This window comes from Doryrhamphus excisus, chromosome 3 (assembly GCF_030265055.1).
Source record: "Doryrhamphus excisus isolate RoL2022-K1 chromosome 3, RoL_Dexc_1.0, whole genome shotgun sequence".
In the NCBI taxonomy this organism is placed as follows: Eukaryota; Metazoa; Chordata; class Actinopteri; order Syngnathiformes; family Syngnathidae; genus Doryrhamphus; species Doryrhamphus excisus.
This window is the reverse complement of record NC_080468.1, coordinates 24,351,051-24,373,390: the sequence shown is the minus strand read 5'-3', so window position 1 is coordinate 24,373,390 and position 22,340 is coordinate 24,351,051. Positions and strand designations below refer to the sequence as shown.

Below are 22,340 nucleotides of genomic sequence, written 5' to 3'. Positions count from 1 at the left end.
GTAACACATTGCATAATCACAGTAATGGACTGCTCGTAATACAGTAACTATTGTTAAAGTGCAGTAAAATATTGTAATTCGATTCACAGCAAATTACTTATTATTTATGGACTGGTTTTACTGTGAAAGTGTGTGTAATTTACAGTACTCTAATGTGAAAACATTTAGAGTAAATTAGTGTCAATACTACAATAGTCCAGAATAGAATCACACTACTTTATTATAAGCATAGATCACTGTAATGCACTGTCATTAATACAGTACTATACTGTGGAAATCACAAAGATTCGTTACAGTGTACAGTGATGCAGACATACGTACTAACCACTATTTCATCATGCTGCCTACCCCAAAATTCGCCAAATCTGTGTATAGTTTGTTTGGTTAAATAGGTCAAGCACCCCCATTTTGTCCTAAATGTCCCTGGAGCCACCAAAAATGATAAAGAGTGATTAAGGGAGGCTGCATGACGGAGGGAGGGGACCTCATTATGGCTGCAAGTCGACCGTGAACGAGTTGACCTCAGAACATAGTCGTAATGTGTGTTTTTTTGCTAAGCTGGACATACACGGTTTCAGCTTCTTGGGGCTTCATGTGTTCTGATTTTGTCAACATGAATTGATCTGCAGATGTGCGGATGTCCAGGAATGTGATCCAAGGTTGAATTAAAAAAAAAAAAAACTTATGGGAGGCAAACAGATGCAAATCAGATAGTGGAGAGTTGTATATACAAGCAACAATATAAACAGGAGATGAAGGGCTGATAAGAAAATTAAGGGAAAGGGCGCAACTCAAATATATCAAAACGGACGGCGTCTCTCTCTCTCTCTCTCTGAGAAGGAGCTAAAACGATGGCTGCAAAATCATTAAGGCGATGTTGAACATTTGAGGACTAAGAAAGAAACAGAAGACCAGACCGAGGTTCCTGAAGGGTGCATCCAGACAGAAGAACACCTCAATATGTTGAAGTGACCATGAAAGATTCAGACCAAACCAAGGACAGTCCTCCAAAATGGGATTGGTCCCTCACGCCTACCACTCTACCACACCTCTGCCTTAACACTTTAGACTTCTCGGACCTCTGGGATGAAGAAGAAGTGGACAGCACCGAAGAAGAAGAAACCAACTCGACAGATGAAAGGTTTTGTGGTGTCTTAGCACCTCCACCACCTCCTCCTCCTCCTCTTGATGTCAAACTCTTCTTGGCTTCCCCAAAGGGTGCTGCCAATAAATGTGCCACCCTGAAGCTTCACTGGAGGGCCCTGCAGAGTTTGACCCCGCTTCCTAGGAGGACTCGTTTTGGGACTCAAACCATTTGGGCCGGGCTGGAGTCAGTCCAGTTGGATACACAATGGCTGGAGTTACTCTTTGAATGCAAAAGCAAGAGCACCTGCTTGAGTGTCGCTTGTGGACAGCGGGTAAGAGACGTCAGGGTTGGTCCACCATCATGAAGTGATGTCTCATGGTCTTGTCTTTTAACACAGAAACAAGCGACAGTGTCAGTGCTGGGGATGAAGAGGAGTAACAACATTACCATCACGCTGAGCCGCCTGCCACCCCCACATCTCCTCCCTCCTGCTATATACAGCATGGACAGCAGTGTGCTGGACCGAGAGGATATTCAGGTACAGTCCTGGCCATTAACATGTAATGTTTTACTGAAGTTTTTCTTGTGCACCGCAGCGGCTTCAAACTCTCATCCCAACCGAGGAAGAACTCTGTCTGATCAAGGAGGCTAAAAGACAAAACCCAAACTGTCCTCTAGCCCCAGCCGAGCTCTGCCTTCAAGCTTTAGGGGAGATCCCTCATCTGATCTCCAGGCTTCAGCTATGGGCTTTCGTGTTGGATTATGACTCTTTGGAGCAAGTGAGTGATGAAAACTCTTTTGAATCATTACCCTCTGCTCACAGTTCTCACCTCTTGTTAGGAGATCGCTGAACCACTCTTCCATCTGAAGCTCGCCATGGAGCAGCTGGTAGCTAGCGAGACCTTCAGACACATTCTAGCAACGGTGTTAGCCATTGGTAACTTCCTCAACGGATGTAAGGTGAGAAGGGAGAAACGCATCATGCGGTCCATTCTGTGTGAGTCATGCATCGACTTCTGCACCTCAGGCTCGTGGTTTTGAGTTGAGTTACCTGGGCAAGCTCTCCCAGGTGAGGGACACACATTCCCGCCAGCCTCTGCTGCATCATGTCTGCGTGCTCCTGCTGCAACTCTACCCACAGTCTTCGGATCTGTACTCGGACCTGACAGCAGTTAGCAAAGCTGGAAAGGTGGTGCGCAATTGTTTGTGTTTTTGAAGATTCACTAAATCCTAAGAAAATCCTTCACCATGTTTCACAGTGTGACTACTCCCTGGTTCAAGCCAACCTAGACCACCTCGGGGACCTATGCAAGGCATCATGGGAGCAGGTGAAGATGCTGGATAAAGCGAAGAAATGCAACCCAGCAAAGGGGGAGAAGAGGCGACTATTAAAAGGAGGTGGTGATAGCTTGGGACCAGACAGTGTGCTCTGTCACAGGCTTCCACATATCCTGAGGGAGATTGATGACAGGATGAAGGTTCTGAGAGCAGTCCACAGGAGGGTTGTCAACAGGTGGGTCACTGTAGTGTTAGTTCGAGGTACTGCAGGGATGATTGCTTATTAACCAGAACCAATATTTCCAGGTTTCATTCATTCCTCTTGTTCCTGGGCTACTCCAAAACGATGGCACGAGAAACCAGAGCTGAGGACTTCTGTAAAACCATAAGCAACTTTTCTCTCGAGTTCCGGGCTGCTCGGCAAGCCATTCTGCATCAGAGAGAGTGTGCAGCTGCAAGTCCAGGTCCAAACGCTTCTGCAAGAAAAGGAAAACCGCCTCAAACACATGTACAGCAAATGAAGCACACTGGTGGATGAATTAAAAGCAAAGAAACAATGTCTTACTGGTTCTGTGTTATTTCACCAGGAAAGTGAGCAACACTGCAGGCTTGAGGCGGTGCTGAGAACACCTGAATCCACCTCCAGGCTGGATGTGACGCTGCCTCGACACCGCAGGAGGATGCTAAATGTCAAAGGTGAGGCGAGGTGCTCCATTATCTTTTTCAGATTTTTAAAATGCTCAACTAAACAATTTGTTTACTTGTTAGGTCCACTCTCAACTAAATTGAAGCGGTGACCATGGTGATGGAAAACTATTGAGGACAACAAAATACACTCTTCCATAAGAGCTAACTTAACATAAAAACTTGAGGGAATTGAAAAACATATCTTACTTGAAAGAAAATTGGCAAATTCTTTTCATGGTTGTTTTCGTCACGTTAAACATTTGAGCATATTCAAAACAAACAATAGCTAGCTATCTTATTAAAACGACATGTATTAAAATTAATTCGTCTTCCGGGTTCCTGAGTTTTGCGACAGACTAGCAAATGTCTCATAATCATAATTGACCAATGGGTCAACGGTATTTAGTTTAGTTGATTTGATTAGCCAATCAGAGGAATGTACATAGAAGGTGGGCGTAACTTAGCTGCTTCTCACTTCCGTATTGACGCCTTTTGGAGTGTTTGAGTGTGTCCCATTGCTAATCTTGGCATTATTTACTCATTTTTCATGTTCACGTCATGGTTCGTGTGTTTTTGGAGCATTCCAACGTAAGATTTATTCCATTTTGTTTTTTTGTGGCACTTGTAAAACGTGACTATTTTGTCTTGTAATGTTTACCCAGGCTAACTTTTTTTTAGTTTGTTGTTATTGTAGATAAATCTACATGTAGATATTTGAACAACTCTATTGCTTTATATAAAATGTGGTTTGGTGCGAACAAAACACGAATAAACAATCGAACATCCACTTGAGTTCATTAACGTACTTGCAAAAGTGCCTCTCCGAGCCAGCAGGTGGCAGTGCAACACCTGGTTAATTTATCTTCCATAAAGTCGAAATTTAAAACCCCTCAATAAAACTTGAACATGTGACAGAATCAACAAATTAATCATTCAGTCATAGGTTTGTTGCCCTTAATACTAAAATATTAATTTTAAAACTGTTAGCATGAATTAGAACTGACTCAGTAACCTAAATTCCCACATATACGCTTCAAAACTCTTGCATTAAGTCTTTTCAGGTGTAATGGCCTTGTGTCCTGATGCTTTTGTGCACTTGAATAATTGTTAATATGGTACACACACTAAAATCTTATTGTTGTACCCTGCATATGGCAAAGAGTCACATTTGTTTTATTTTTTTAGATAAAACCTGATATGTTTTTGAGAGGTTTCTGTGTGTCTGCCCTGCGACTTGCCCTGTAGCTGGTGTGCATTTAAATGAGGAGTCTTCCATGAGCTCAGTGGGCCAAAATGAGAGAGAGAAAAATGCATGAGAGCAGGAGGAGGAGGAAAGGCACACTTCAGGTCACCATTGCAGGAGGGGGGAGTTTTCCCTCCCTTCATTTTTCCCTTGTGCCACAACTTCCTCCTCGTCCTCCTTGTTTGGCGATAGTAGAATAAACAGATAATAATAGCAATAAATAGGCAGTCCAATGTGTCCACAGTTATTCCACCGAGGGCTGCATCCAGAAAAGTTGATATAGTGATACATTGCAATACCTTAATCCAGCGTGGGTCAAGATATGATAGTGATGGTTTTGTTTCACTTGATTTAATTACTAAAAGTTTGCTAACTTCTTGTGTTTAACATGTTCCAATGCAGTGATGTACGATGAGGTTCATGGCACTGACCCCTTTGGAGGGTTGCTGTATTTCAGCAAATAAATAAAGAATCTGATTCTGGCTTTTCTTTCTAGAAGGACGGCAGCGACAAGCATGTTTCAGCTCCATGAGGCTTTGGTGAGGTGGAGTACTGCAGCATGATATTTCAGTGTAATTCATTGTCTGCTTAGCAGAAATAATTATGTCACACTTACATTAAAGACATTATGCGGGCTTATGTATAACTCTCATCCAACTATATCTGAGTGCAGATCACTCTTTAAAGTCGAGAGTAATGACTCAGTGATTTTTTTTATTTGGGCAAATATATGAAACATTACAGTGCATTTCTTACATCAATCAAAATATAACTTTCCATTGTTTACATTTGTATTCAACTATCTGATCACAAGCTCAAAAGGAGTAGGCTGAAGCAAAAGCTTATAAATGCCTTCCCCTTTTTGCAAGATATAATCATGTTCATGCCACAGTCTTGTTTTCCCCTGTTATTATTAACATTGTAATATTATTATTGTTATTATCATTATCATTGTTATAATCTTTATCATTATTACCATTATTATTGTTATTATTATCACCATTATTATAGTCATCATTAATATTACCATTTTCATCATTATAGTTGTAACATTTTTTTGATTTTTAAAAATTATTTAATTTTAAATAAATTTTAAATTAATTTTTAAATGTTTACTTAACAAAATATTAAGTTAATGTAGTTACATGTACCCCACTGAGGGAACGTACAGCAGGCAATACACAATTTACTGATATATTTACTGGTATTATTATACATATGTGTAAAGTATAATTTTTTTTATTTTAATGTCAGTATTCTTCTCACCCTCGGCCATCTCTGTGTGGAGTTTGCATGTTTTCCACGTGAATGTGTGGGTTTTCTCCGGTTACTCCCACATTCCAAAAACATGCTAGGTTAATTGGCGACTCCAAATTGTCCGTAGGTATGAAAGTGAGTGTGAATGTTTGTCTATATGTGCCCTGTGATTGGCTGGCGACCAGTCCAGGATGTACCCCGCCTCTTGCTCGAAGACAGCTGGGATAGGCTCCAGCACCCCCACGAACCTCGTGAGGATAAGCGGTAGAAAATTAATGAATGAATGTCAGTATTGTTGAAAATGCAAATACAGACCAATGCAGGATTTGTACATAGAAAACAACTTTAATTTTCTCCTTATCATAAAATTCTGGAATAGCCTATAGGTTAATAAAAAAAATAAATGCAGGGCTTCAAATGGAGGTCACGGACCCATGGACCAGCCCTTGAATGCCACTGTTACTTGTTGTCTATTATGTGTTACTGTTGTTTATCTTTGTGCGTGTTGTTATACAAGAATGCAATAATCAGCACTAAAATCTGTGAAGCTTCCCTCCATATGGCGCCACTGCATGAATATTCATGAGCCAAGCTTTCATCTTTTGGAAATTAGGTTATTGGCAATTGTAAATGATTCACAAGGCGGGGAGGGTGTTACAGAATCAAGAAGACAGATGTGACGTCACGTCCACTTTAAGTAGGTCAGCCACCGAGTTGTGATGTCACATCACAATCGACCAATCACGCGCACCTCCCCTCTCACCCCCACCACCGCCGCCACAGGAAAATCAACAGTAACACCTCCCCCCGACATTCCCCCCTCCTCACTTTTTTTCTGCAGCTGTCCCTGCTGCTATAAACAGTCTCATGGACAGTAACAGTAGACTTCCATCATCTACATCATCTGTAACTTTCACATTTTCCTCTTCCTGCTACTACAAACACGACTTAAGACCCCCCCCCCCCCCCCCGCCCCCTTTCAATGTCCTCCTTCGTCAAAGAGGCTTTGCTCGCTGAGGCGGCGCTAATGAAGACATGTGTGACGTACCCTCAAAGTGGAGCTATTTCTGATGTTCTTTAAGGTTGCAGCATCAAACCAAAACCCACTGGGCCTTCATGGGGATTTAAGTGTCGCCTGCATTGTGTGTGAATGTGTGGAGGTGGGGGCCTGAGGGTGGGTTTAAAAAAAAAAAAAAAAGAGTGGTAAGTGGTACATCCCGCAAAGCTCCAATTGCTCTTAAGAATACTGCCCTCTGTTGTTGATAATTGCAAATGGGGCAATTTCTGTCTAATTAGCACTCTGAGCCAGCCCGTAGGCCCAATCTGGTCCACTATTAACATCAGACAGACAGCTTATTTCTAATTACAGCACAGTGTTCCACATCTTTGATGAGCTCTTTTGCATTTGACGCTTTTCTCTTATCTTTTAATTTTTGTGAAGGGATATATCTGCAGCTGGAGCCAAGGTGGAGGAGAGTGGCGCTCAACGCCTGATAAAGCAAATGTCAGCGTGGAGCACCGGTGGATGGTCGGGGGCTGATGAGTGAGGTTATTTTAGGGAATGAACAATCTACCGACACCTTTTGGGAAATAATGTTGATGAATATTTTTCAAAAATGGATGGATGTCTGTGTGTGTTTACAAGGTCATAAGGTCACCAAGGGGTCATCAGGACCCGCAGACTTCCTAGCGCAGCAGGAGTTCACTATAGTAGACGCCGAAACAACAACAACAAAAAGTAAGCATCGCAGTTTGATTTCCTCGACGACACATGCTAAGGAAGTTAGCATTTCTGTGATGTTTTACAACCAGGCTTTGTTGTTTCTATCAGCACACATTCACAGCACATTGTGTCCTGTGTTTAATGACATGACGACGATCACATCTCATCACGTTAAAAGCACTGCGCCGCTTGGAACTCGATTAGAATGCACAGCCGTCGTTGTTGTCGTCCGGCGAGCCTAAAGAGCTTCACTTTTTGTGTGGTGTTGCCCTGAGAGGCAATATTTGTGAGTCACTGCGTACGTGCACACGACTCCCCAGCACACAATGCATTCCTCGGCCTTGGCGTTCCGCTGGCAACGCAACACAGCGAAGTCTCCTGCTGGCCCAAAGGAGTGTTTACACAAGAGGCTGCGTGACTGAGCTCATGGGGTGAAGGCCCACCCAGAAATACACAATGTTGTGCGACACTGCAACTCACTCTGGTTGTGAGCTGTGTTGTGTCACACACTAGTTGAGGGTGTGTTATATCACCACCCGAAGGCCCGTTAATCTGCCCAAGCTGGACAGCTGGCGGCCCTGGTTGAGCAGTGTCCCAACACAGACTTACAAGCATGTAGCAGTTGTTGTGTACACATCGTGGCATGCTCATGTTTTTTTTTTTTTTTTTAAACTCACCTCACATACATTATTCAGAGATCTCAATGTACTTTTACTAATCCTGGTGCAGCATGCAGCAATATATCAGTAAAATAAAATGAAATAAAGTTAAATTAACGATGTAAATAGGATAACCTGCAAATGCTCCTGTGCAATACTAAGATTAAGATATGCCTTTATTCGTCCCTCAGTGGGGAAATTTGTATTGCACAGCAGCAAGAGTACAGAGTCAGTTAAGCAGTACAAAATACACAATATAGAAAAATAAACAATATAAACAACCCAAGTATTAACAAAAATCAACAGTTTTTCCCCAGATTTTTACTACAGTAAACCTCGGATATATCGGATTCAATTGTTCCCACTGGTTTTGTCCGATATAAGCGAAATCCGTTATATGCGTATACCGGAAAATGTTCGTTTTACGCATATATCGGATTTATATCCAGTATATGCGTAAAATCGGAAAAGAATCGGAGCGCCACAATGCGGTCATCCGATATATGCGAGGGAAATTTAATGGAAATGCATTGGAACGGGACTGGAGATTTTGTCCGAAATAGGCGAAATCCGTTATAAAAAATCCGATATATGCAATGAATTTTTATTGGAAATGCATTACAGAAAAATTGGTTATTTTTTATCTGTCCGTTGTGAGCGGATTTCCGATATATCCGAGTCCGATATATCCGAGGTTTACTGTATGTGTATATTTTGGATATCTTGGGTCTTTTTTATTCTACTTTTATATACTATTTTTTTTTTTAACTTGACTACTGCACTGAAAGGAGAAGCTGTCCAATCTTGTTGTACATCTTGTATAATGACAATAAAGGCCATTCCATTCAATTCCATGCCATTCCATTCCAACATTTTGTCACTTTTGTCAGATATGTCATATAACAAAATGGTGAATATGAATATAATAATAATATTATCTTGCCAAAGTTAGTGATGTGTGGTCCAGATGCGTCTGTGCGCTTGCAATGCGCGTGTTTACCTTCTGAGGGGAGGGGGGTGGGGGGTGGGGAATCGTGCGCATGCAGCCCAGCAGCAGTAGCATACTGTATAAGCAAGACTGGGTCGTACCACTTGTGAAGCTGAAAAGGGGGTGATTAGAAAGTGGGACTGGGGGGGGAGGAAGGGGAGGGTTCCAATAAACGTGCACACGCTTCTCTGGCTAGCTTGCACGCGCTTCACACTCGCGAGCACGTCACGCCTCGCGCATTACGCTCTCATCCGTGCTAATTTAAACCACTGTTGGTTCATGTGAGGAGAATGAAATGATAAAACCCCCCCCTCCTGCAACAATCCTAAACATGTCCCCCTCTTTGATTGACGGCTCCGTTCTCTAGCCTCCCCCCCTCCCCCTCCCGTCCCCGTGCAGAACGAGCCCTGCTCTCTGCTTGCTGGAGAAGAGACAAACACGAGCGGAAGACCACAGTGGAACGTAGGACAAGGGACGAGGTACCATTCAGGACTTGTGGACATACTTGTGAGGACATCTTCCAACCTTTTGGTGCAGCAAGAGGTGAGAAGACCCGGAGGTGCGTGATGGCATTTGATTCATCTTCTGAAAGCTGTAGAAAGAAAAGATGTTTACATGTGGTGCAGCTTGACTCCCTCCCTCTTTTTTTTTTGTTTGTAAATAATATATGTCACCGTGACCCCCGCCGCCCCCTCCCTTTCCTCATGTGACCCCCTTTGTCCAGCTAGCAAAACAAGTGTGCAAAGTGTCCGCCATGATAAATCACTGCATGTGTATTGATGTGCACATCTTTTTGCACCCTCTTCCCAGCAATATAGGCCACTATTGACATTCTCCTCTTGCATGAACTCGAACCACTGAAGTGACCCCCCCGCCCCCCACTGCGCATGCTCTAGTTTAGCATCCTTTGTATGATTTAAATTGAGCTTACTGTTTTTTTCCTCAACAAATTAATACATAAATTCCCTCATTTATGTGTTTTTCTAGAGGTGGGGGGTGGGTGCTGTTTTGGAGATGACAGGGAGTTGCGGTGGGGAGGTGGTGGTGGTGGGGGGGGGGCACACAATGTCCCTCAATGTCAAATGGGGGTGTGTCTCAATGCTTTCAGAGCTGGCTCTAGGAAAGAAGAAATTTGAAGGATCACGTGCACGCTCTTTCTCACATACATACGCAAACACACACACTTATACACACACACACACACACACAGGCATTCTTGAGTCATGCCGCATTTGGAGGCACACACACACACAATGACCATGTATTCACCAGGTAGTGCTCACAGCTAACAAGCTAACAGCTAAAAAAAAAAAAAAAACTACTTTTGCATACTGTATTTGACCTTCGACTGACCTATGTTGTCGGGGAACTTGCAGAGTGGACAGAAGGGGATGTGGGTTGTTTTTACATTCATACTGTAGAGCAGGACTAGTCCATAAAATTGATTCTGGGGGACTTCTCCCTACACTATTATTGTTATCAAAATGGACGATGTAGTCATAAATACAGTCATAATTAGGGACTACTGCAAAATTCGTCAAAGATCTTGTATTTGACAGGAGCACTCTGCTGTTTTGAAATTTTATTCATTCATATGTATTATTGTCTCTATACATATCTTCCTGGTGTTCCCGAGGGCCACAAGGTGAACCCCGTGTACCACCAGTGGTACTCATACCACATGTTGAGAGTCACTGCTGTAGAGCAACGGAACCAGTGACCGATGACGGCTTTTTAGTGCCATATTTGTTCCATGTATTGACGTTCTCATGCACTTCCGAGGCCATCATCAACCCTTCCTGGACTAATATTAACATTCACTCCTGCGCTGTTTGCTCACACGTCAGGACACGCTCAACTGGGTTGTCGTTCTTTAACCCTTTCTCTCTTGACATTGGAGTTCCTGTTTTTTATGCGTGTGTGGGAGTCCGGCTGGTGGAAACCCGTCTGGACTCAGACCGTCATCCATTGGGGTTTTGACTTGTGGTGTGTTGGCGTGTGGCGCTGCCAGAGCCACAACTGGGTCAGCGAGTACGGATGTGTTGTTGTGTAGGTGTGCAGGCTTACATCAGTTGGTGTATGCGAGCACGTCCACCCAGTGCAAAAAGGAGGCGCTTCCCCTCCTGGCTGAAGTCCAGATGCTGCCGGGCCACAATGGTGCTGTGTTCCCACTAGTCCAAAGAAGCTACAGTATTAATAGTCCACTCTCCACATCATCTTTTTTAACCAGGAGTGACCCCCAATGTGATCCCGGCCCGCTTTACATAAGGTGGGTCAATAGAAGCGGCGTTGCGGCAAGAGTCCGGAAATAAACACGTTGGCATCCTGCTGGCGAGTACAAATCCATTCGCACCGCGCTTGCCGTTTATAGATTCCCCGCGATGGTGTCACACGTCGCTTAGCAACAGAGGTCGGCGCCATGATGCAGATGGATACGGAACATCACGGGACCGCTATCTGTTTTCCATGCTGGTGGTGGTGGGACAAAGACGGACACCTCCTCCTCCTTTGCGCCACTTTTTTAATTCCCTTTCAGTCGACTGGAACCTTCACTCAGGATGTTCCGGCTCTTTTTTCAAAGCGTCCCACATGTCCGAGTAAGATCATCACCCTTCGAGGAGTGTAGGAGGGGTCACAGTCATTGTTGATGAAGGCGCCTTTTTTATTCGCCGCTTTTATTCCCTGTGAGTGTGTTCGAGAGAGTTGAGGTGTGCCCATCCAGAACTGTGGGAAGCGGCACAGGCAGGTCTTGGGTGCATCACCATGGCGATGATCAGGTGTGACAGTGGCTTGCATCAGGACCAATGAGTGTTTGTGTTCAACCCCTTAAAAATGTTTGGTCACTTCCTTTTTTGGTGGTAGTAGAGAATCTGTAGCATAGATTGCTAGCTTATACAGCGATGAAATTAAACTAATGGATAAATGAAAAAGCACGAGAGTATATATGTACGTAATAATAATATATGATCAATACATATGAAATAATCACACAAATACACACGTATTATTTAAAGACTCATTTGTATCAATTGGGTGGTAAGCGCACAGGCCACACAGCATCTTTGTGTGGAGTTTGCATGTTCTCCCCATGCATGCATGGGTTTTCTCCAGGTACCACATTCCAAAAACATACATGCTAGGTTAATTGACAGATTTTTAAACAAATTAATCATGATTAATCACAATTAGCAACTACGTCTGAATTTTTACTTTAATGTATCTACAATTCTTACTGTATTTAATGACTAGTAAGAAAAATGACATATGTTTGTATGTGGCTGCAAGGTGGACGAGTGGTTAGTGCACAGGCCTGACTTCGATTACACCCTCGGGCATCTCTGTGCGGAGTTTGCATGTTCTCCGGGTACTCCGGTTTCCTCCCACATTCCAAAAACATGCAAAGTTAATTGGCAACTCCAAATTGTCCATAGGTATGAATGTGAGTGTGAATGGTTGTTTGTCTATATGTGCCCTGTGATTGGCTGGTGACCAGTTCAGGGTGTACCCCACCTCTCTCCCAAAGACAGCTGGGATAGGCTCCAGCACCCCCCGCAACCTTTGTGAGGACAAGCGGTATAGAAAATGAATGACAGAATTATGTAAATTATACATTTTTGATACAAGTATGATGAAATATTATTGTATTATTATCACAGTTTTTTTATTATCAAAAAAGGAAGTGGAAAGGAAAGGATGCCAAATCTGATATAGTTATGATATAGTAAAGTGAAAACTAAAAACAACAAAAAAACAAAGAGCAAGGTACACCTGTCATGAAGAAGATCTTTGTGTTTTTGCAGTTCTGACCTCTGACCTTTATTGCTCTTACTTGGTGGATGAGAATACGAGATGGAGGGAAGGATGGAGGGGGGCGGGGTGGATGTTAGGCCGATTAAAACGTGACAGGATGTGAGAGGGAGCAGATTAGATGAGGAGCGGAGTTAATGTGACGCCTGTATCAGTGCCGCTTAGCGCACAATGTGGTCATGTGACCCGCCGTCTTATCTGTCTGGCTGAACGTCTTCAGACATTCTCTTGTGGTCCATGAGCACAATAGAATGTTTAATTATATGTGTTGGATGCAATCTCCACTTCCTGAATGTAGCATTTTTGCATGTGAGTTTGCATGCAATGTCAGCGGTGGCCATATTGGTCAGGCTGTGTCACGACAATGACGTCCATCCACTTTTTCTCCCATAATCCTTTTCTGCTGGCACCAATCGCTAATTAACTTTCATGAGGTCCCACTGGAACCTGAGTGTGTGTGTGTGTGTGTGTGTGCGTGTGCTTATGTGTGTGCGAGAGTGATTGGGGGCGGATTTTGACATTTTGTTTTCTTCTGTCTGGCCAGGACCGCGACGCCATGACGACGGAGATGCAAGAGATTGCCATCACAGAGGACAAGCCACTGCTCACGGGTCAGGCCGATTCCAGCAAGGTCTGGAGGATGACACACACACGTGCACACGCACACACACACACACACACATATGTGTACACTACACACTAGTTTGCATACATCCCGTTTTTTGAATTTGAATAAGCCTGGCTCTTTGTCCGCCATCACCCTAATTCGCTGTGTATGTATGTGTGTGTGTGTGTGTGTGTGTGTGTGTGTGTGTGTGAAGTGCACAAACAGTCTTGCACGTCATGCTTGTGCACGACTGCAGCACTGGCTGGCTGGGTTGACGTCAAAGCCCCAGGGTGCTGGTGGAAAAGGGAGGATGGGGTCCCTGTTTTGCTGCTGATGTTGCCTTACAGTTGCAGCACAGAGCAAGATTAATGGCTGACCCCTGGTGGGCAAACCTTGTAGTACAACCCCTAAATGACTTGTTTACTTGTTTTGTCACCTGTTCCTGTGTGTGTGTGTCTCAACTGGTCTTCATGGTTACCATCAGGACGCTGAGCTGGCAGTAAATATACTCCTGATTGAACTATGCTAGTCTAAACACGATCAGAAACACTGACCTACTTTTCTGGCTGCACTGCTTCCATTACGTCTATATGCATGTTCGATTTTTTTTTCGGGAAAATCAGATTTCCGCTTTTATGTGTCGTCATGTCAATGTAATCTGCTCAGTGCCTTCAGAAACAAGAGTGCTGGCCCTGGAGTTTGTTTTCCAAAGAGATATTTGTTTGATGTGTGGGTGACAGGCAGTGTAGTGTGTTATCACCATCGATTATTTGATAGTCGGCAAACATCTCGACTTGGGATGGGAATAGCAATAACGCCTTGATTCGTGGAAAGTGTCAAAGATCCTCTATATGACATTATTTTTAAGGACCTACTGCCGTTTGCCTTTTGTAAGAACTTTTGTAAGAACTTTTGTAAGTCAAGGGTTTACTGTATGATCTTTCATTCTCCATCTTTCAGACTCCATTCATAGGCCTGCATCTGAATAACACTGCGAAATGTTTCTAAAACTGTTTACACCAAGTACTATCTCAGAAATATTTGACAAGAAGTATATTTTTCTACCACTGCTTACCATCACGGTAAAAATAAAATACTTTTCTTGTTTTGTCTCCTGCTCCTGTGTTCTTCAACTGGTCTTCATGGTTACCAGCAGGATGCTGAGCTGGCGGCGAGGATACTCCTGGACCAGGGACAGGTGGGAATGATCACAGCATGTCATTTGTTGACAGGTTTTAAGACCAGTGTTGGATTTTAAGGAGGCTCTAAATAGAGTTTCAAAATGCAATAAGAAGAAATGAGACTGAGACAAAAAATGTTTGATTAAGCAATTTATTGCAAACAATCAATAAAGGCTGAATATCAGCTCACTGTCATGATCGGTTGATGACAGAAGCTTTCTCTTTGAATGGGTTGTTGAGCTGCAGAAGCAAGCCACAGCGCGCCATATAGCTGTTGAGATTGGATGCAGTAACACATTTGAAACTTAAACATCCTGAGCGTTATAGAACAAAAAAAGTGGTATACCCCCCAACAATGCCACCAGTCCTGAGCCAGAGGATCCAATTGGCTGTCCATCAAGACGGAGCTATTTTTGGCCCAAATAAAGATTGTTAGTGGTGCCGAGTGAGGTCCAATACGTAACTATCAGATGGCATCAGGGAGAGAAGGGTTTTAATAACAAAAAATTGCTTGTTTTGATTTTGCACAAGAGTACCAAACATGGAACATTGAAAGGTGGAAGAAATTCTCTCATAGAACCTTGACTGGGCGGCACGGTGGCCTAGTGGTTAGTGCGCAGACCTCACAGCTAGGAGACCAGGGTTCAATTCCACCCTCGGCCTGTGCATGCATGGGTTTTCTCCGGGTATTCCGGTTTCCTCCCACATTCCAAAAACATGCTAGTTTAATTAGCCACTCCAAATTGTCCATAGGTATGAATGAGTGTGAATGGTTGTTTGTCTATATGTGCCCTGTGATTGGCTGGCGACCAGTCCAGGGTGTACCCCGCCTCTCGCCTGAAGACAGCTGGGATAGGCTCCAGCACCCCCGCGACCCTTGTGAGGAAAAAGCGGTAGAAAATGAATGAATGAGAACCTTGACTGTCCATGACATGACATGAGATCCCACTTGGAGCAATGGAGCTTCAGGTTGTGCAGGGGTGTCAAACGGCAGCTCACAATGCGGAGATGTTGCAGGGGGTATGCCTCATGACTGAAGGCCCTCGTCTGTGTGGTAAAGACTTGATAATAAGAACTTCTTCCAGATGAATAACATCACTCTTTTGGACCATCCTGTGTGTTCCTGTGATCTCCATCCAATTGAGAACATCTGTGAATGGATAGGAAGGGAAGCTGACAAAAATGAGAACCAGTTTCATATAGTGGATGATCTCAGTGAAGCCGTCTTCACCATCTGTAGCAACTAGCCTCCAGGAAACACAAATCTATGAGGTGATTAACAAGAATGGTGCAACTGCTCCTCACTGAGCCCTCATTCTATTTTAGGTGGTTGTCCATTTTTTTGAGCTATGATCTTAAATGTCTGATGAACAGCCTATTTTCGTTTAATACTGCTCTCACTGTCTCAGTCCTATTTCTTCCTTTTGCAGTTTGAACCTCTTAAAAATTGTGTTTTTATGAGTGCATTCTAAATGTTTGCAGGAACACAGCATTGAGACCCCACATGGCGTCCTGCATGTGACACTGCACGGCACACGGAACAGCCGCCGCCCCGCCATCCTCACCTTCCACGATGTGGGGCTGGACAGTGCGTGACTTTTTCCTATTTTCTATTTTTGTTACATTTTGGTGGCGGCACGGCGGTCGTGTGGTTAGCGCACAGACCTCACAGCTAGGAGAGCAGGGTTCAATTCCACCCTCTGCATGTTCTCCCCGTGCATGCGTTGGTTTTCTCCGGGTACTCCGGTTTCCTCCCACATTCCAAAAACATGCTAGGTTAATTGGCGACTCCAAATTGTCCATAGGTATGAATGTGAGTGTGAATGGTTGTTTGTCTATATGTGCCCTGTGATTGGCTGGTGACCAGTCCAGGGTGTACCCTGCCTCTCGCCCAAAGACAGCTGGGATAGGCTCCAGCACCCCCGCGACCCTCGTGAGGAAAAGCGGTAGAAAATGAATGAATGTTACATTTTGGTTTATTTTTGGTCATGTTCACCCCTCTGTCTGTATGTTCCTGACAGACAAGAGCTGCTTCCTGCCGTTGTTCAAGTTTGAGGAGATGCAGGAGATTGTCAAGAATTTCACACTGATCCACATTGACGCACCAGGCCAAGAGGACGGGGCTGCCGTTTACCCAGTGGGGTGAGTTTTCCATTCATCCCGTGTCCTCCTGTAACCTTTAATCCTCTTCGGAAGTTTCTTATCACTGTATCGTCCCTCTTTAAATTTGCGATTCCATTCTAAATCCCTAAAGATAGCAACGCTAAGCTAATCACTAATTTTCCTTTTGAGACTCCATCACCTCTCACTTCTACTTTAGGTACCAGTACCCCTCCATGGAGACGATCGCTGAGATGATCCCTGCTGTCCTGCAGTTCTTTAAGTAAGTCGACAAAGAAACATGCTAACTATGCGGGTGCTTTAACACGAATCTTGTGTCTCTTGTAGCTTCCGTACCGTGATCGGAGTGGGTGTGGGCGCCGGGGCGTACATCCTGTCCAAGTTCACAGTGAGTGTTAACAAACAGGGATCTTTTTAAGAAGCATTGTGGACCTTTTATGAGTGTCTCTCTGCAGCTTGCTAACCCGGATTCAGTGGAGGGTCTGGTTTTGGTCAACATCGACACAAACTCCCGAGGGTGGATGGACTGGGCAGCTCAGAAGGTAACTGCGTTATAGCGTGCATGGAAACGCTCTCATCGATTGTTTTGTAGATAATGAAATGATGAAGCATCTCATTGATTTGTCTCTCTCTCTCTCTCTCTCTCTCTCTCTCTCTCTCTCTCTCTCTCTCTCTCTCTCTCTCTCTCCACAGCTCAGCTCTGTGACGTCCTCCCTCACTGAGCAGATCCTGTCGCACCTTTTCAGCCAGGTACATTTTAGCCGTCTGTCTTGGTATCTGCCATTTTTGATGATTTTGATAAATTTTTCAAGGCACACAGAACGACGTGTCCTAAGGTTATATAGAACTGGTATATATATACCAAAATAAAGATTAGAACATAAGTAAGTTACAGCAAAATATCATTTTTCAACAAAAAAAAGGGAGAAAAAAAAATACATTTCAAGTATAACTTTAACTTTGACACCAATTTAGCCATATTTATTTTGCCAAAATGTCTGAGCACCGCACGGTGAACGAGTGGTTAGCGTGCAGGCTACACAGCTAGGAGACCCAGGTTCGATTCCCCGCACTGTGTGGAGTTTGTATGTTCTCCCTATGCATCCTCCCACATTCCAAAAACATGCTAGGTTAATTGGCGACTCCAAATTGTCCATAGGTATGAATGTGAGTGTGAATGGTTGTTTGTCTATATGTGCCCTGTGATTGACTGGCGACCGGTTCAGGGTGTACCCCGACTCTTGCCAAAAGACAGCTTGGATAGGCTCCAGCATGCCCGCGACCCTTGTGACAATAAGTGGTATAGAAAATGGATGGATGGATGGAAATGTCTAAACATCACAAAAAATGGTTGTTTCGTAGCATAGATTTCAATGGGAGACATGCATGCTGACCTCTTATAAAATGCACTCCTGCCACCTTTTGGCTTAAAACAGCATCAAACTCTTCATCATCACCTCTCACACAAAACACAACATAAAATATGTCTTTGGGAGCGAATGAGTTAAAAACAGGCAGTGAAATCCAAGCTTTGGTCGCCCACAGGAGGAACTCTCGTCCAACACAGACCTGGTGCAGTCTCATCGAGAGCGCATCTCTAAAGCGCCCCACCTGCTCAACATCGAGCTCTTCTGGAAGACCTACAACAGGTAAATACATGACAACACAGCGCGTGTGGTTTTTCTATATTGCTAATATTAACTGGACAAGGTGAAACAAGCACAAGGTGATACAGAGATGATACACACAGTGCAAGTACAAGCTGTCACGTACAACCTGTGGTTGTTTACTGTCCCAGAATGTCTTTCTATGTCTTCCATAACTATGCTCTGAGCTGATTCCAAAGAACGTGTGTTGTGATTACCATTACATGGTGCTGACATTGTCTTCTTTGTCCCTGTAGCCGTCGAGATTTGACCCTCGATCGCAGCTGCACCTTCAAGTAAGCATCCATCTTCATTTGCGTATTTTGTATTATATTCTTGTTGATGAAATCTTGACTGTCTTCTCTCATGGCGGCTCAGGTGTCCCGTCATGTTGGTGGTGGGCGACCAAGCTCCATACGAGGACGCCGCTGTAAGTGCGATGAGCATCAAGCTATCCAAAGCTTTCATTACAGCGGGGGGAATTTATTTACCATAACCGCCAACAGGGCATTCATTTAATTTGGAAGACGTTGATAATTAGAGATTTGTAAGGTGAGGTCTCATTTTATATCGTGTCTGCATGTGCCTAAATCCGCACGGAAGTGGTACTCACCATGTACGGAGACCCAAATTTTACCCACATAGACAGCACACACATATTTGGGAATATTTGAGAGAAATAGGCTTTAAATCTTTGAATCCAGCTCATGAAAAATGGGAGAAAATAAAAAAAACCCATAATTCATGCTGTTTTGTGGTTGAATATGGCCTATTATTAGTAAAAAAAATGCATATTGAAGCAAAATTCGCATATTTGTTTCCTACATTATCATATTATGTCTATATGAACTAATATAAGTCATTCAGATGGTGCAAGACGCCATGAATGACATGTAGTACTCCACACTGATCACCAGGTGTCAGTAATGTAATGTAACTGTAATAATAACCAGCGTCAGGGAGCTTTTATTGCAGGTTGAATGATCTCACAACAGGAACAATGATCACAATGTTACGGCTGTAACCCAGGCCAAACTAAAACTCAGCCCAGAAACCCCAAAGCCACTCAGCTCTACTAGCGTAAAGTGAGTGTAAAGGTGTAAAGGTGACTATAGGGGTGTTATTTCATATCTAGAGGGCTCTAATCATGTTAAAAAAAACGTCGCAAACAGGATTTAAATGCTCTCACTACCAACCAGGAGATTGTCAAAACCACATTGGCAATTAAAGACAGGTATTTATGGGAGAATTTGGGGTATCTTGTCGCTGGTCTTTTATTGTTGTCTTTCCCTCTGTCACCACTAGGTGGAGTGCAACAGCAAACTAGACCCCACTACCACCTCCTTCCTGAAGGTGCTTTTCTTTCTGTCTTTTATTGTTTTGTATCCTTGTTTCTCATTTTTTACCACCCAATGTTTCCTCAGATGGCGGACGCTGGTGGTCTCCCCCAGCTCACTCAGGTAAACAAAAGGAATGATTAAAGCTGCCAACAAGGGGTTTGAGTGACAAACTTGAAGGGATGTTTTGTATTTGCAGCCTGCAAAACTGACTGAGGCATTCAAGTACTTTATCCAGGGAATGGGCTACAGTAAGTGACCACCGTCAGGCTTAGTCCTTTTTCAAGTTGCAACCTGAGACCGAATGTCCCACTTGTGTGCCCACAGTGGCTTCGTCATGCATGACCCGCCTGTCACGCTCGCGCACCACCTCCCTGTCCTCCTCATACTCCATGGACGGATCCCGCTCACGCTCCCGCACGCTGTCGCAGGGCTCGCAGGGGGGCCAGATGCCACCCAGCCCCTCCCAGACCATGGAGGTGTCATGCTGAAGAGGAGGAGGTTAGAGGATGGGGGAGAACGCCAAGAGAAAGGTGCCAGTCGAGACGAATGGGTTCCCATGTTTGTCACTACAATTCCCATCATTCCCCGGTGGAGCTGAATATAGGAGGTGGGGGCGGAGGGAGGAGGGCGTGTCACAATGAAGTCCAAATGCTTGTATCCTCACTGTCCTGATTTACAGAAAAGCTTTAGAAAAACATAAAAGATCGATGTAACATAGAGGGAGATGGGCTAAACATGGTGCCCCCCCTCTGCTCTGTTATTGGCCCTTTAATTTAGCCAGGTCGCTAGAGGCCATTAACTAATAATAGTAATAATCCTAAAAAAAACAGTGTTATTGTTGAAGCTGATGACTGATGTGTTGTTTTTCTTAACAAAAAAAAATACTATAGCAGAGTTAAACAATGTGCTAGTTTCTATTTTCAACTCATGTTTGTGTTTGTAACCTGTGCCGCTAAGGAGCTCCCCCTTGTGGTGGCCAGGTTGTAATGTCTTCCAGCCGTCGTTCGCTGTTTTTGTGCCCTCATCTGAGGAAGTTTTTTTGGCGGAAAGCTCCTTTCCTCTGACTTTTTTTTTTCATTTTAATGTGGCGTGGCGATGGAAAATGCTTGGGTTTTGCTTCGGCTATAGCGAGAGTGCTTCCAGTCGCCACAACAGCGACCTCGCTGAGTAGCATGCTGGCGCGTTGAAATGAAGGGATCACTGTGTTTAATCTTCTGGGTTTTTTTTAAACTCTCTTAACCTCAAGATACCTCCTAACGAAAATTTTTTTAAAAAAAAACCCAGCCAGCATACTTGAGTTTATGTGCGCTCGAAAGAACTTCACACAGCCGCGACGTGAGCAAGTAGGGAAGTGCGTACAAGTGCGTCTAGAAAATTTTCTGTATTGTAACGACCAGCAATGAGACGCTTTTAAAATGTGAACGATAATCAAACAGAGCTAAAGCTGCACCTTTTAAATTGTTTTTAATTGTTAAATTGAACAATAATTCTCCTAAAGCTAACCACTGCCATTAGCCACATGAGCTGCCACTGGATCTTTTTAAAGAAACATTCAATCTAATCTAATCTGACCACTTGTTTGTGCACAGAAAAGTGTAAAATCTTCAACCTGTGAGCCAAATTGAAGACTTAAGTGATTGCCAAAACTGCTAATGATTAATGAAAAGAAAAGGAGCGGTACTTGTGTGTGTGTGTGTGCGGATTCATAGAGAGGGAAGTCTGACTGGAGATGTCCGACCTTGTCTATTTTTCTCCCCCTTTCTTCTTTCTGTGTCTCATCTTCTTTCTGTGTCAGTTCCCTCCAAAATACTCACATTAGTCTATCGTGTGATAGTTCACGTAACTTTTTTTTTTTTTAGCATTAGGGAGAGTCATGTTATAAACATTGAGACAAAAAAAATCCAATTTACTTGTGTGACAAAAAAAATGTAACACATTATAAGATATGAATAAAAACCTATGATGAATATCTTGTGTTTTTGCTGCTTTTATGCATTCTCACAAAGAAAATGATAAAACATGACGTCTAAACTGCATTGAAACAAGCTAGCAGGGTTACCAATTTACACAAACACAACAAGTACTTATATAATAGCAAGCTACATATTGTTACCCTGAATGTACAGTATGTCGTAGGTCATTGTCATGCTAAAAGACCCATCCATGACCCGTTTTGAGTGTTTTGACTGAAACCAGGAGGGTTTTTAATCCGAAACATTCAGCCCTTCAATGTTGTGGTAGTAGGAGTGGTGGTATTGGGCTCATATTTAGCATTTGTCTGGCTCAAAACACACAAGTGTGTCATTTTAGTCTCAGAATCATAATACTCCCACAAGGTGAAATCTTGTACAGTCGTAAAGGTAAATGCTTATTTTTTGGGTGTAGCAAAGTACCTACAATAAGCTCACACTGCCAGGACAAGGACAACCGGTCTGTTTGCATTGCAGTCTTGGGGAGACCGAAGAAAAACTGTATCAAGTCAACGTCAATTCTTGCAGACAACGGATGTAACTCAAAGAGCTAAAATGATACATAAAATAAAAACTCATTTTGGAAGCTTTGTTTGGTAAAAATGTGTGGTCCAGTCTCCATACCATACATTATCAGTCACACGCTAATACAAGGAAGGACGAATTCTACACCTACGGTTCCCCGTGTGCTTTTACTTTGAAAGTCAATCACCGGATGTTTTGACCTGCTCACAGAGCATTGACAG

At 43.5% G+C, this 22,340-nt stretch overlaps 2 protein-coding genes and 1 long non-coding RNA gene across 8 annotated transcripts; 2 read left to right on the top strand and 1 right to left on the bottom strand.

Annotated features, from left to right (window-relative positions):
• Window positions 1-298: 298 nt before the first annotated feature.
• On the bottom strand, window positions 299-3,403 carry LOC131125732 (uncharacterized). Its single transcript, XR_009129057.1, has 3 exons — window positions 3,260-3,403; window positions 2,931-3,048; window positions 299-2,841 (listed from the first exon to the last, which is right to left on the bottom strand). It is a non-coding gene; the product is annotated as an uncharacterized LOC131125732 (long non-coding RNA).
• On the top strand, window positions 796-4,746 carry si:ch211-63p21.2 (FH1/FH2 domain-containing protein 1). 2 transcript variants are annotated; one of them, XM_058067554.1, is made up of 10 exons: window positions 998-1,141; window positions 1,218-1,418; window positions 1,485-1,625; window positions 1,684-1,866; window positions 1,928-2,047; window positions 2,115-2,276; window positions 2,347-2,600; window positions 2,672-2,873; window positions 2,953-3,061; window positions 3,134-4,746. In XM_058067554.1, exons 3-10 carry the CDS (start codon window positions 1,512-1,514, stop codon window positions 3,160-3,162), a joined length of 1,173 nt encoding a protein of 390 aa, XP_057923537.1. In that variant the 5' UTR covers window positions 998-1,141; window positions 1,218-1,418; window positions 1,485-1,511; the 3' UTR covers window positions 3,163-4,746. The 2 variants fall into 2 exon arrangements, with proteins under 2 accessions (XP_057923536.1, XP_057923537.1); XM_058067553.1 differs by having other exon boundaries at window positions 796-1,418.
• A 2,330-nt stretch (window positions 4,747-7,076) lies between these two features.
• Window positions 7,077-21,591, top strand: ndrg2 (NDRG family member 2). 5 transcript variants are annotated; one of them, XM_058067557.1, is made up of 18 exons: window positions 7,077-7,095; window positions 7,198-7,290; window positions 9,290-9,465; window positions 13,274-13,360; window positions 14,490-14,534; window positions 16,000-16,105; window positions 16,539-16,659; window positions 16,838-16,900; window positions 16,966-17,026; window positions 17,094-17,180; window positions 17,332-17,388; window positions 18,184-18,287; window positions 18,542-18,580; window positions 18,663-18,714; window positions 19,590-19,637; window positions 19,709-19,744; window positions 19,821-19,872; window positions 19,949-21,591. In XM_058067557.1, the coding sequence occupies exons 1-18, from the start codon at window positions 7,092-7,094 to the stop codon at window positions 20,110-20,112; spliced, it is 1,395 nt and encodes a 464-aa protein (XP_057923540.1). In that variant the 5' UTR covers window positions 7,077-7,091; the 3' UTR covers window positions 20,113-21,591. The 5 variants fall into 5 exon arrangements, with proteins under 5 accessions (XP_057923540.1, XP_057923539.1, XP_057923538.1 ...); XM_058067556.1 differs by lacking the exon at window positions 7,077-7,095 and having other exon boundaries at window positions 7,158-7,290; window positions 14,493-14,534; XM_058067555.1 differs by lacking the exon at window positions 7,077-7,095 and having other exon boundaries at window positions 7,158-7,290.
• The last annotated feature ends 749 nt before the right edge of the window (window positions 21,592-22,340 follow it).

What these genes read in the sequence shown, in the direction of transcription:
- si:ch211-63p21.2 (XM_058067553.1), top strand. Translation starts at nt 975, where the DNA reads ATGAAAGATTCAGACCAAACCAAGGACAGTCCTCCAAAATGGGATTGG. An exon ending in ATTATGACTCTTTGGAGCAA is followed by an intron (nt 1,867 to 1,927) that starts GTGAGTGATGAA and finishes ACCTCTTGTTAG; the next exon opens with GAGATCGCTGAACCACTCTT. An exon ending in GAGGATGCTAAATGTCAAAG is followed by an intron (nt 3,062 to 3,133) that starts GTGAGGCGAGGT and finishes TTTACTTGTTAG; the next exon opens with GTCCACTCTCAACTAAATTG.
- ndrg2 (XM_058067555.1), top strand. Translation starts at nt 7,173, where the DNA reads ATGGATGTCTGTGTGTGTTTACAAGGTCATAAGGTCACCAAGGGGTCA. An exon ending in GTCAGGCCGATTCCAGCAAG is followed by an intron (nt 13,361 to 14,489) that starts GTCTGGAGGATG and finishes CATGGTTACCAG; the next exon opens with CAGGATGCTGAGCTGGCGGC. An exon ending in GTCTCCCCCAGCTCACTCAG is followed by an intron (nt 19,745 to 19,820) that starts GTAAACAAAAGG and finishes TTGTATTTGCAG; the next exon opens with CCTGCAAAACTGACTGAGGC.